Raw genomic sequence first — 14,269 nt, forward strand, 5'->3', positions numbered from 1 at the left:
GCCTATCACTGTCCTTTGGTTAAAATTGCCAAAATGGAGTTCAGACCTCTTTAAAGAGATGTCCTGGGCTCCTCCTGCCAAGACCTGCCTCCAGTGAAGCAGCTGTGGGCTGCGAGGGACAGCAATGAACGTTGCTGAAAGCAATCCTGTTTCTCCAGTGTACAAGAGAAGACACAGACCTTTTCATCTATGGACAAGAAGAAACTGTTCATCGAAACTAGTGAAGTTTGCTTCTCTTACAAATGCCAGGTAGGAGCTTCACAGCCTTCCGAAGAGCTGAGCAAGGGGACAGGGCACTAACGAGCGTGAAAGGGTTTCCAGCCACCAATGTAGCTGCAGAGAAATGCCTAGCCTGAAGGAGAATTGAATTTTCGCTGCTTCTGGATATCAGAATGAACGTGCATGCCCACGTGCGCAATTGCACCCCAGACCGTATCCTTCCTTTAATCTCTGACTGTCCAGAAAATAGCACTTTAACCAGTCAGGAGCAGGACTGACCATGTAACAGTCTCCTGCACGACATTACTACCTCTCTTGCATCAATTTGTTCCAGCACCTTTACATCCTCCAGGATTGCCATAATATATTATAAAAAGGAATAAAACCACTGACCCTGATAAAAAGCATGGCAGCCTTTGTGCTGAACAGTACAGGATGCTCCTTCTTTGCTCTGTCTCTCTGCCTTCAGCCTCCAGTCCCCCATATGTAGCCATCCATTAGCCATTCTCCCCAGCACATGTCTAACACATTGGGTATTTTTTCTGAAACAAACATCCTATGGAATGGAAGAAGGAAAGAGACGTGCGAAGAGCTTCTTGTATTTTGGCTGAGAAGGTCCAACACAGTTGTTACCAGCATGTCCCTTTTTGACAACAAATTACCTTCATCCCTGATACTTCCATTAACCAGAGGCCTAGTGCTGGGGGCAGACACCCACCTTCACTAGATTTATGCCAGTACAGAGCTACTTGGCACACAACTCTCTGCTGACTTTGTCCAGCTGCCTCAGGTAGCACAACACGTCCTGGGAACAGGTGGGGTGTTATTTAAGTCTGGTCTCCCACCATGACAAAGAATATTTTGGACGCAACTTGGGCTTCAGTCTCGGCTAGCTGCTGTACAACCAGCAGTCAATCCATCTGTGAAACCTAGCTCCTTGCAAGAGGTAGAGACAACTGCTCTATTTAAAGCTCCCACTCCTGGGGGAAGGTGAACATTTAGATCCCTGCTCATTTGACAAGGCTGGGAAAGGGTAGAAACTTTCTGGCACGTCTGCTGCTGTAAAATGAAAAGAGATTAGGAAGGAGACAGACAGCTCCTGCCTGACTCCAGCCTCCCTCAGTCCTCTACCAAGAGCAAAAACAGCTCCTCTTTCTGGAGATGAAAACATTGCAAGAAATTAAGGAGATGGATTTTTGAAGATCAGAAGAGGGGAGAAAGAGAGGAAGTATCGGAGTGAAAGGCAGGAAGAGAGCAGAGATGATTTACAAAGCCACATATATCAGGAACCTCACTGCTGGAGTATGTGATTGTGCTGGGAAGTGTCACACAGCTCCGCTGGGAGACCTCCATGCTGTACTTCAGATAAGAAACCGAACATTTGTTTTTTATCTGAACTTCATAGCCTTTGAGATTCTGCCAGAGCTCTGCCTCTCTCCGTATGCGTATTTTTCCAGTGTGGAAGCTGATTTTGCTTTACGCGTTTGCAATGACAGGTCGTGAATCAACACCACGGAATGATGCAATATCACAGCACAGGACATGGGCCATGGGATGTAACACATGGTGAATTTTTTGGTTTGGGTTCCTCTATTTAAGGGACTAAAAAAGATTGCTAAGAAAAGCCTAGAAATTGAACTGGTTTCAAGGTTCTACTTATTAAGAAATATTTATCCAAGTCACAAAAATATATCAAGCTCACTGCATTTAAAATCCTTCAGCTGCCATCCGTCCCACAGCTTATTTGAAAAGCCATCCCCTGTAAGGCTGCTGGGTCCCCCCCACACACCCTGTGTTTGCACTTATGGAATTGGTGCTTGCTGGGGAGCTGATAGCTGGGAACGCTTCCTCCCTCCCAGGGAGGCATGAAAGGCCGGTGCTCGGCTTAGTGGCAATGAGAAGTGGTCAGGGTCTGTACGGAATTCAAATAAAAAATTACAAGCAGCAAGATTTCAGATTAACATCCTGATGCTTCACGTTATTCTTCAGAAAAGCACAGTCCTTCCTTTGATCTCGGGATTACAGGCACGCAGGACCAGAGCCTCAGCTACACAAAGAGCCTCCTGCAGAACGCTGGCGGCACGCACCGACCTCGACATAACCACCAAGTACATCAACACTCGTTTGCAGACCTCTGATTCGAGATTCCTGAGATTCGCATTTTGGGACAACAGTGGGTCAATCAGGCCCCTACAGTCAAATAAGGGCATGCTGCAAAGTCTGGTCTTTGTGAAATCCAGAGCTTGTCTCTGGCACGATTTATTTATCCACTCCCACCTGATTAATTCTGGGCTGTGCTCCTCAGGCTCATTCCCACTTGTGGGACGAGCAAGACAGCAGCCGCCGCTTACATTCATTATGAAATTAATTCTTGATGGCAACTTTAAACTAAGTGCTGATTTGTTCCTCATCATTAATAATTTTTCCTCTAGCGTAATACAACTCTCCCCAAGTTTAAGTGATTTTGAAACTTTTGGAAAATCATCTAACCAGTTGATGGTGTTTTATATATGCGTGTGTGTGCGTGTGCATACACACTGACAAAATATAACTTGTTAGAATGACGTATATCATTCTTTTTTAAATGCACAAATATTTATACTTTCATTTTTAAGACAGAAGATTTAGAGCACAAGCCTTATTGCCTTATTTGCAATCGTACCTAAATACTGAAACAGAAATTTAATTAACTGTGCCTTTTCAAGACCAAGTGCTAGGTCCTCAGAAAATGCGTAGTACCGATAAGTCCTGACATTTCAGTAGGGATGCAGAACGCTGCACTTCTGGAAATGAGGGTCAAGATGTTCACACTGAAGGGAAGCAATTACAGTCAATATTTGAAATATGAAACGCTCCAGATTTAGCTTTCAAAATTCAACATATTTCTTCAATTAAATATTCAATAGCCATGACTATAAAAATCTTATGCAGATCACAAAGTAAAGTATAATACTCTCTGGTGAAAGAGCATGTCAAGGCCGGAGTCAACAAAACACAGCTGCTCCGATGCAGGTTGTCACAGCTAATCATTTAGATCGTTGCTCTGCTTTCTGTGTTGCAGGGAAGAATGCACCTACTGCCGTATGACAGGCAGACTGCTAAAGATTGTTTTTTACATACAAATTTGTAAAGTAATATCAGTGAGTAATTTCTACTTTGGCAGATTCATAATGCCTTTTCACATGAAAATCAAAACCAAATACATTCTTGACTCCAGCACAGCCCTAGATCATGCTGTTATACATGTACATAATAATAAAGCAAAACAGACACTAAAAGCACATCCTGGCAATAAATACTTTAGGACTTCATTAGAAAACCAAAAGGTCACACTTGATACACGAAAAAGTCAAATTATCCAGGCTGACATTTACAACTAATTTGAACTGACATTAGCATGAAAAATACAATTTTACTGCAACAGGTAGCCTTACCTATAAGTTTAAATGTGCCCTTTTACCATTAATGCTGAAAACAAAGCAGTGAAAATATCTGCAGCCCTGCCAATTATATCTCGGTATTCTAGAGCGAAGCAATACGAAGCAGACAATTAGCAGAAGATTTCAGCCCCTCATTACCAAGCAGAACCTAATAGTGAGAGAAAAAAAGCAGGCGAGCAGATGATGGGCTCGATCCAGCTGTGAGATATTCAGGCACCCATTACCATGCAACCGGCTTATCCACGGATGTGAGCAAATACCAGAGCCGATTTCGCAACACACGCAGCGACGAGCCGGAGCATCCGTGCACCTCTCCGGGAAATAAGAGAGCCCTCTGCCTGCCTGCTAAATCGCTGTCACTAGGAGAGAGAGAGACATTATTTTGCACAAAGCACCAGATCTTTGTGTGGACTTACTTTAACTGTCGAGGTTCACAGTCAACTCCAGGCAGTAAGAGCCTCGCTGCCTGCCGTACGTCATCACTGTCCACCGAGAAGCTGCGACGGTGCCCCGCGTGAGCCACGGCAACCCGTATCCACTCCATCAGGGGAGGCAGCACAATGAACGGCCTGGGAAAGCACACAGACATGAGTGCTATGGTACACTAGCAGCAAAATAACAGGTATAGGGTGCATGTGTGTGTGTGTGTGTGTGCAACGTACAGAGAGCACATACAGTAATACAGGGAGAGAGAAGGAAAGATGCAAAACGAAACCATGGGAGAGCAACTGGCTCAGCAAATTTCACGCAGGTCTAAATCAAGATGTCTCACCCTGTCTCTAGAGCAGGATTATCTGAAGAGTGAGATTTACGAGCCACGCTCATCTTTGGGGCTCCTGCGAGGCCAGTGCGCCCCCCCAGCAAGCCCTCCCCCCGCCTCCCGCTTCGCACCACATATCCCAAAAAGAGGGCAGGAGCCCAGCACAGGACCACGTCCTGCTCTGGGTGACGTGCTGGGGCTGGGAGCGCTTCCTTGCTGCTCTGCAAGGACTAACCAGGGCGGAGAGAGGGGACCCCCACACCCCAGGGTGCCAGGAGTGTAGAGGTGATGTGCAAGGCTGTCTCCAGCAGCTCCCATCAATGCGATGCGCGATTCGTGCTTGGAGCTGAAAGCGGGACCTCTGCAGCTGATCCCACTGTGTTGTTGAGGTTATCTGTGATCAGCATCAGAAATCAGCCTGGTTCGTTTCACTTTTAAGCCTACCGCTGGCTGCATGAAATTGCTACACCTTTAGGTACCAGCTGTTCTGCCACTTGAGCAAAAATACACAAAACGACCCCTTAAAGTGCATGGTGGGATTCGGCCATAGCCCCCACTTGAGCGCGGTCACTGCCAGAGACGCGGTCCCTCACTTCATGAGACCTGAACAGCCCCATGTCCTAGCAGGAGCTGCCCATGCCTTATACGAAACACACAGCACACAGTTTGCCACATCTACGCTAAAAATTATTTAGGGATCAAGAGAAATGCACTAAACCATGAGTGAGAGCCATAGTTTCAAGTCTGAATTTAGAGTTAAAAAATAAAATAAAATAAAATAAAATAAAATAAAATAAAATAAAATAAAGCATCTGCGGCTGACCATTTCGGAAGGCCCCTGCCTCTGAGATCATGGCAGACAAAAGCCACAGAGCAACACAGGGTGCAACAACTGCCCTGCCATCCCCAGCTGGCTGCGTGGCTGTCCCGAAGGGTATTCCTCCGCAGACATCCTCTGTGGCTGTCCGCAAAGTCTGGGTGGCGAAGGGCTGAGGAAGGGTAGAAGAAATCCCTCCTTATAGAAATATACTACAAAATTCTAAAGATTGTAAAATCATTTTAAAAAAAAAATTAAATCTGTTCAAGAGCAACCTGTAAACTATGCTGAAAGTCCTGTACTTAGACAGGAGCACTGAAAACTACTTAGACACAGCGAGACTGCTTTCATCTAAACTGCAAAGTGGGTACCACGGCGAGGGGATGTTAACAGAGATTGGTATAATGAGAGAGCGAGAGATGAAGCGTATAAGTGACTGCTGTCCTCAAGGAACGTCTGTAATTAACCTGCTCCCACCTTCTTCTTCTGAACCTTATACTTTTTGCCTCATTTCCTTTGTGGCTCCCCTTCCCCTTCTCTTTAGCTAGATATTCCCTCAGTTTATTAGCTCAGTATCTCATCCTAATACTGTCAGTGCAGCAGCATCCCCTGCTTTTGCTCCCTTCCTTTCTCCTGCTTATTCTTATTCGATATTGCTTTCCCTGCCTTTCCTTTCCTTCCGTGGTCCCTTCCCACAGAGGAAAAAAATAAAAAGTCTGGATTGGATGCCAAGTAGGCAAATACTTTACATTTTAAATATATAACTTTACCCCAAAAAGAATCCACCCTGAGAAAAATGATTTAATAGGATGTTGCCTCTGGAATATCCTCTTCCTATTTACAGCTCTTTATGCCACTTATTTATCTTTTGAAAATTTCTCTTTACATAGCTCTGACATTAATATTCTGAAGGGGGGATGAGACATTTCAAAAGCGCTGAAGGACGCAGAAGCCCTAAGGCCGCTAACTTTCCCTGGGACGCCGGGTTCCCAAATCGCACAGGCACGTAAATGACTAACCTCCTTTTGAAATATGACATCTTCTGCTGACTTGACACTTCCATTATTATTCTATTTAAATGCGCTTCCATCACCTCAAGACCAGGCTGCGTTTGTTTCTCAGCTTTTACCTTCCCCAGACCTGCCGCCACCGTTGAAGCCGGCTGATAAGAAAAGAACAAATTCTCCCGCAGCCGCCGTGAAAAGATTTCCACAACCCAGCTAAATCGCGGTGACGGTGGCGGTCGGAGGAAGCAGAGTGAGCGCTTCTGTGCCTACAAGCGTGCAAAACACTAAGCTGGAAAGCATCGAGGGACAAAAGGGTAGGGAAAGCTGCTGCGTGCCGCCCGGGGGGGCTGGTGCCAAAGGGCTCCCCGGTACCTGTGCGCAGCAGGGCAGGCTGCCAGCCCCAGCTCCCCGCAGCCAGGACTGCTGCTTGCTCGCATGCTTTGTAGGATAAAACGAGTGCATTTTTCACCCAAATATCTATCTAAGAGCAGGGCTGGCCTCACCGGCTATTAGAGCGGAGGGCGAGGGGAACAACTGATCGGTGGGAGTTGCTCTCATCACTTACCTCGCAAACAGAGGAAAAGGAACTGCAAATCACACTGGAGGTGTAAAAACGTGTATAATTACACACAGACCTTGGTGCACTGGAAACAATTAATGGGAAACTAAACTCTAGGCTACAGTTTGCGTGAGTGAACACAGTGGGTCACAGAAACGAAGATATGCTTGTACAGAGGCTTCCTACAAAACAACAGGGGACCTGGGGGCTCGCTCTTTCTCTTCCCCTCTTGTGCAGGTCAGAAACTTTCTCAGCAGAAAACCTGCCCCACTGCAGTATAGAGCAGGGCAAATAAAACTATTTACAGGAATTGTACCATCCTTGCTATAAAATGTCAAACTTCAACGAGGAAAAAGAAATAAACAGGACTATTTGGTGCAGTATATCCTGAAAAGGAAGAGAGCTGCTATTCTGTGGAAGCAGAGGGACTTTCTCTAAAGGCCAGTTGCACTCTGTCCAGGAGGACATGTGATTCACTCAGAGTATATTACATTCCTTTTTCCAAGGCAAAAAGCTCCGCTACTGCATATCTGAGCATGTCAGGGAGTTTGTATTTTGAGAAGAGACCCAAATATGGTTGAGTGCAATAGGTTAAAAATACCCTTCAAGAGTCCATGCATCATGTGAAGGTTTTTTGGGTTTTTTTAATGCTATTTGTGTGCCAGAGAAGAAAGAGGAACACAAAGTTATAGGGAGGTGGCAATCCACAAGGTAACGTGCCACCAGCAAGATATGTACCACTTTCCAAATGACACTGTGCAAAAAAAAAAAAGATAAGGAGAAAGCATCGCATCACTAGCACACACAACTGATTTCTCTCTGCTGCATGAAGGCAGGCAACAACCAGGAGAGGTTGGTATTTTGTGTTTCAGAGCAGCCATGCAGCAGATGAGCACCTTATACCCTTTGGAAGAGCCTGCTGGGCCGGACTCTGCCTGAAGGGAAGTGCAAAGCGAGGAGCAACTCCAGTGCCACAAAGCACCCTGCCGGGGCATGGATCCACAAGCACTCCGACCTCTTCCTCCAGTCCCTCTCTCACGTGCCCTCACCGCTAAATGCACGCTCCGGGCTTCTTCGATTCACGGCCGGGAAGCTAAGTGTGAGCTTAAGTCATGTCCCAAAAAAGAACGGAATTCGGCACAGGCTTTGACGTTTTCCTGAGCTAAGGGAAGAAACGTCCCAGATGGCGATGCAGAGAGAGGGATGGGGGAGGAGAACAACAAGGAGACCCCAAGAGGCCAGGCCCTTCCCAGCACTGTCCCCCGGTCTCTGGCAAGGGGACAGCCAGCTCCTCTCAGAGCATGCCCTCAGCAGGCTCCTACTTAACCTAAAAAGGGAATTATCGGGGCTGCTCTTGACGCATCAAGACATTTCTTTTTACAGAAGCAGCACCCTGGGCCTCCTTCCACTTCCACACCTTCCTCTTAAAGCCTGCGGGATACACTGGGGAGGCGACAGCAAACGCTCAGCTCTGCTTGCGAAGGCCAAACCCTGACCCCGTCGGCTCCTACCCGCTCTCAGCCTCTCTCCCTGCAGCCCAGCGCCCCACGCTTCTCTCACGGCTATTTCGGGACAGCGGGGGGACCTGCGAGCTCCTTTGCCTTGCAGATATCTGCAGGCAACAACCAGGCAGCATCCTTTCAAACGGGGACGACCGCCCGCTTCTTCTCCTGTCCCGGTATCACACATCCTTCTCCGCGTCGCCCTCGGACGTGGCAGCTCCCCGCTGCTCTCCAAGCCTCTCGCCTCTTTTCCTGCCGGCTCCCAGGCAGCAGCGCGGTGGCACCGAGTGCCTCCAGTCGCAGAATGGCATATTAGGAAAACAAATGTTATCCGACGTAACGCGTAGCCCGCTCCAATAATAGCGCCTTAACCAGGTGAGGGATTGCCTAAACCGTGTGCTCCTCCTGAGACACGTGCAGCTCGCTTCACCGGCGTCCCGTCCCGTGCACCATTTTCCTCCTCAGCCTCCTGGCACACGGCAACATTAAGCATCCCACGTTGCACGTGCGAAAGCTCCAGCTTTTTTATTATTATCGTTGTTATCAGCAGCAGTCTGCCTGTACACAAACGTGAGATTTTGACGGATAAAAGAGCAGGAGAAGCACCCGCTGTAAAATGCCATTTGCTGTTTCAGTATTTCTATGTCGGTCTGTGAGGAGGCTGAGGAAGTTCCTTTTTGGACATTTTGTTGCAACGCTCGAGTTGCAAAGCAAGAGGGCCAGCACTCCCACAAATCCCAGGCCCAAACAACCCGTAGCCCTGGCTGTTCCCTGTCCCTACCACATTTCCAAGCGCACACTCCCTGCTGCCCATTGCACAGGGCTGTGAGCGTAGGGATAGGGCAGGGGGAATGGCTTTAAACTAAAGGAGGGTAGGTTTAGAGTAGCTACAACGAAGAAATTCTTCACTCAGAGGGTGATGAGGCCCTGGTACAGGCTGCCCAGAGAAGCTGTGGATGCCCCATCCCTGGAGGTGTTCAAGGCCAGGCTGGATGGGGCCTTGGGCAGCCTGGGCTGGTGGGAGGTGTCCCTGCCCATGGCAGAGGGTTGGAACTGGGTGGTCTTTAAGGTCCTTTCCAACCCAAACCACTCTGATTCTATGATCAGAGATGCCTCTGGCTGTCCCTTCCTCTCTTTTACTAGCTGCAAAGTGGCCACAGCTGTACAGACCTAACCTCACTTTAACTTAAACACCTTTTGTACAGTTTATATTACAGCTACTTTAAATGATTTCTGTTTGCAGGATCCTTTATCTATTGAGGAGGACTCTAGGTGTTTCCTTTCTGCACTCACCCCAGCAAGGGACTGGTGCCCACAAACCTACGTGACGAGGGCAGCCAAAGCACTATACGCGAGTCACTGGTATTTAAAACTGCAAAAGGGTCAGTGAGGGTCAGCAGTACTTCTGAGAAGCAGAAGGCCATACCGTTAACAAGAAAAAGCCTATCCAGACAAAGGTAGGGAGATGTTTCTGCTTGCAGATATGAGTCAGCAACTTCAAAATTATGAAGAGATCTTTTCATTTGTTTGGCTTTATGTTTTCACGGGTGTTGTTAAAAGAAAATCCCAATATACGAATTGAAAAGCACTCTCAATTCTGACAATCTTTGTTTAGAAAGCGTGATAAAACTATATATGCAACATGAGTCCATTTCTAGTGTTATTGGAGCACAGAAAAGCACATTTTCCCCAGTATTTAGCACACATTTCCGATGGGTTTCTGAGCTGCAAAATGTGCGTTTTATTATTTTCACCATCAGCTACTTGTCTTCCTCGAGAGCGAATAGCTCCCGTTGCGTTCAGGAGGTCCTGCACAGGGACCCGGCTCTGGCACACAACTGTCCCACGCTGGGCAGCCCCCCTGTGCCTCCAGAAGCCCCGCTGAGGGTGGCCCAAGCCTCTGAAAAGGTGACAATGCAACTTATCTGCACTGCGCTCAGGCTGAAGGATCGATTCTTGCTCTCACACAAGCCTCAGAGGGACCTGCCCAAGCGGAGGGAGGATTCACCCCTAAGCTCCATGCACCCGGACCTCAGCGCTCAGGACCTGCAGGAGGACATCTGCAAGTCAGGGCCAGAGCCTGAATGTGCAGTCCCCGCTGCCTCCCCTGCGTTACAAGCATTAACTTGGGTGAGACTTGAAACACAACTGAGTCAGAGCGATGACTCGAGCAGCGGGCGGGGAGACATTTCCCAGGCAGTCCTGACATCAGATGTGACCTGCGTGGCTGCGATGTAGCGCCCTGGAAGGAAGCCAGCCCGAGGAGCGCTGACGGGAGCGCGCTGCTGAGCGGCCCAGGCACCGCGCTGTTCTCTCGACGCTGCACGCAACTTTCTCTGTCTAAAAAACCCCATAGCGACCGCACGGACAGCTTGGGTCTAAGCTGATAAATGAGATTTAGAAAGCAGCCCCAGCCCAGCAAAGGTGTCGTGTCTGACGGCAGAGCTACAAACGCTGCCTGAGCTGCTCCTCGCAACGTGCGCAATCCAGCGTGCTGCAGGAGGCTGCCGATACCACTGCTGAAGGGATTTTTAAAGAGTGGGAAGTTTGATATTTCGGATGCAAAGCTAGAGGATTTACATAAGGATGAATTTGGGATTCCTTTTCAGTGGCTCCCAGAGAAATCGACCATGGTGTTAACTCAAGAGCAGTGAGGGCACAGTTCTACATCTGAAGATTTCAATTAAATAGCGGCTAAAACTTGATGGGGTTATATAGGGTTATGCCATACTGGCACATCAAGCACACGCACTGCCTTCTGCAAGTACAGACTGCAGGGTGAGCAGGTTTCATACCAGGACTTCCACATTCCCTGTTCTCACGGAGAGATGCAGTGCTTGCACTTTACCTGTTACTCAGCAGCCTTCCTCATCGTTTGCTCCACTTTCTGCTGGCCTTTGCTGGAGAGTGGCCTACCCGTGGAGTTCGTACCGCCCAACAGCTCACCCCAGGGCCACGTTTCCCCAGCTACCCTCTCACTGACATGGTTCTGTGGCTCTAACCTGTGCTACGGACGCAGCTGCACCACTTCTGAAGGTGCTTTATATGAGCTCAGGTTATATTATAGCAGCAGACCACTCCTCCAATTAAGGAGATCGCATCATGTTAATTAGCCAGGTACGCTAATAACTACCCAAACCATGAATCAGATTTCAGACGACAACCTGAACCCCTGCTGCTGGTCACAGCCCACTACAGGCTACAATTTCCACGTGTGTACACGCAGACAAGTGCGTATCTGTGTGTGTGCATGTGCAAGGCGGGCAGAAAAATGAAAAGCAAGCAACAGCCCCCGGGGGTTTCGTAAGGGATTGCTTGGCTTTCAGGGAAAAAGCGGTGAAGGTAAGCGGAAAGAGGGTTAAAACCAGACACGTATCCGTCAACTCAGTGAAGACTCGAGGGGAAAAGGCAAAGGCTGCTGGGTGGCAGAGGGAGTTAGTGCTCATCCAAGGCAGAGGAAACGCTGGGGAAGGAGCTTCGCAGCCGCGTGAGCAGAATTAATGGGTGGCGCTGGCCGGGCTGCGCTGCTGAGCCACCGCTTCTCAAGGAGCTGTTAATGGGGAACATGGAGAGTTAGGAAGTAATGAGGGCTTTGTCAATACAGCTGTGGGTAAAAGTGGGTAAGGAACCACTTAAGGAAAAAAGCGCTGCACAAATCTGCAACTGCAGATTCTGTGTTTTCCGGTGCTTAAGAAATTACTTGCAAAAATGTTGGAAGTGTTATAGAGGCTGAGAAGCAAAACACAGCCACGGGACAGATCCTTTTATTAAACCAGAAGCAGCAAGCTAGAAAGAAATCTTGGCAACAGAGGTCTAATTGACAATTTTTTCCTTCTTATTTTTAATTCCCAGAAGAGCAGAAGAATGAACAAACCTAAACAATCTGCAGCCACCCGCAGGTGGAGGTACCAGAGGAGCACTGGTTTCACACACAGCACCTGGCACATGACAAACGTCTCCGTTGCATCCTGGCTGGATGCATTAGAGACAGCGGACCCCACAAATAGGTCCAAATCCTCTCCTGTACCTCCACACCTGCCAAAAGAGACATCTACATGGTACCTGGGGCCATTAGATAATCCGTCCCAGCAGGACTGGCTTGTGTTGGTGCCAACAGCACAGCCAAAAAGGCACAGAGTTTATTGAAAACTGATCAGATTGAAAGAAGCAGATGAATTTGGAGGGGGCGGGGGATGTCACACATCTGTCTTCTGGTTGGGTTTACTGGAGTTGAGGAAGTGGGGAATCTCTTCCAGATTTGCTGAGAAATCCTGGCTGCTTTCCATCTCCCCCCATGAAAGCAGACACCCCCCCTTCCCCCAGCTTCACTGCAGAACCATTTCTCCCTTTTATTTTACGTACAGATAACCACTGTTATAAATACACCGCATTCTTATTTCTTTACCTCCGTGAAGAGCAAATGCTGAGAAATGCTCCCTAGAAAATTCTCCTTAGAAGCCAGTCCTGGATTTATTCAAAGGTAAACGTCCGATTTTATGCATCCCAGGAAACTTTGCAGGAGGTACTGATTTTTTGTGCTAGAAAGTGCTAAGCCAGGCAGGCCTACCACTGCACCAGCTGTAGGGATTGAGCTCCAGCTTTCCTCCCGTACCCAGCTGCCGCAGAAGGACACGCAGAGCCTTTGCAGCTCCCTAACTTGACTTTGGTTCAGAGCCCAAGTCCGGGTGGACTGGGGATGGGGGAGAAGGACAGGAGCAGCTCCCGTGGGGCTACGGAGACCTGCAAGCACTGGCGGAGCTCTCTGGTCACAGCCCGCAACCCTCTGCAGCCTGGGCATGCACGGTCAGAGGACGAGGCCAAAACGGTAGCCAAGTTGTCCTTACGTGAGCCAAGGACAGCCCCTGTTCCACGGAAATACTGTCTATGCCCAGATCCACTCGGTTTCTGGCTTCTCAGCACCAGCAGGGACCCAGAGAGGCCAGGGAAGGGGGAAATCGCCTAGACTGCCTTCCTTCCCTCTGTGCTTTTCCAACATAAAAGTCATTGTCACAGCCCGAGAAGATGAGAGGGAACAGGGAACAGAGATAAGGCATAAAGCTTGCAAATATTCTGCATATAAAAACGTCATGTTTAACAAACCCGCTCCCTCATAAGGCATAAAAACCCATCACGAAAACCGAAAACACCAGAAATAAGTCATGGGCCATAAAGCATGGCTGCACACAGGGAACAGCACCAATAATCTTTGACAGAAAATATGAAGGGAGGCTTCTCAGAGCACTAAACAGAAGTCAGCTGAACCAGACTCCTTCCCGGGCAGCACAGGACGCTCACATCCAGCTGGTGAGGCATGCTACAGAGCACATCCAGTGGAAACATCTAGGCACGTGTTTAAACCTGCATCACTTCCACTTGTGTTTTCCAGCACTAAGTACTAACGCATGTTTGATTAGGCAATAGAAGGAGTATCTGTTCCTTCCAAAGTTGACCACAAACTCTTGGCAATAACACCGAGTACTTACTTTGGCCCTAAACCACACAGCACAGTTGTTAAACCAGCCTTCCAAAGGAAGACATCTTGCCAAACTGAATATTCGTAATAAAGCAAAGAAGAAAAATTGCATCTGGCTTTATATAATCAGTATTTCAATTGCTCTCACAAAGACAAGATATATTAAGACTACCTCAGAAAAAGGAAAACCTAGTAAAGCAAATGCTAGAAGAGATTTTTCAAATATTCTTGCTGTTTTTTCTTTCCACGGGTAAGTCTTTAGAAATCTTACAAAACCAGAGCCTCATTGTTATTCACTTTTATAATCCCACTGGTCCCAACGGCATTACTCCCACAGCTGAGGACTACAAATCAGGTGAGGATATTTTCTAATTTCAGTCCCCGCTTTTAGTGTAGTACTAACCACAAACATTCTTGGTCACGAGTTAGGCCTTCTACTACAGAAAGGTTGGCTAACAACAAATCATGAAATTACAAATAATTTTAAAGACA

At 47.9% G+C, this 14,269-nt stretch overlaps 1 protein-coding gene across 3 annotated transcripts in view; it reads right to left on the bottom strand.

Annotated features, from left to right (window-relative positions):
• Positions 1 to 14,269, bottom strand: part of ABTB3 (ankyrin repeat and BTB domain containing 3) — a 166,189-nt gene that overhangs the window by 44,461 nt on the left and 107,459 nt on the right. For all 3 annotated transcript variants that reach the window (XM_066997068.1, XM_066997056.1, XM_048074068.2), the window contains exon 4: positions 4,076 to 4,228. In XM_066997068.1, the coding sequence (XP_066853169.1) occupies positions 4,076 to 4,228 (153 nt within the window). The remainder of the gene's footprint in view (positions 1 to 4,075; positions 4,229 to 14,269) is intronic.

The sequence above is a fragment of the Anser cygnoides genome, chromosome 1, assembly GCF_040182565.1.
Source record: "Anser cygnoides isolate HZ-2024a breed goose chromosome 1, Taihu_goose_T2T_genome, whole genome shotgun sequence".
Lineage (NCBI taxonomy): Eukaryota > Metazoa > Chordata > Aves > Anseriformes > Anatidae > Anser > Anser cygnoides.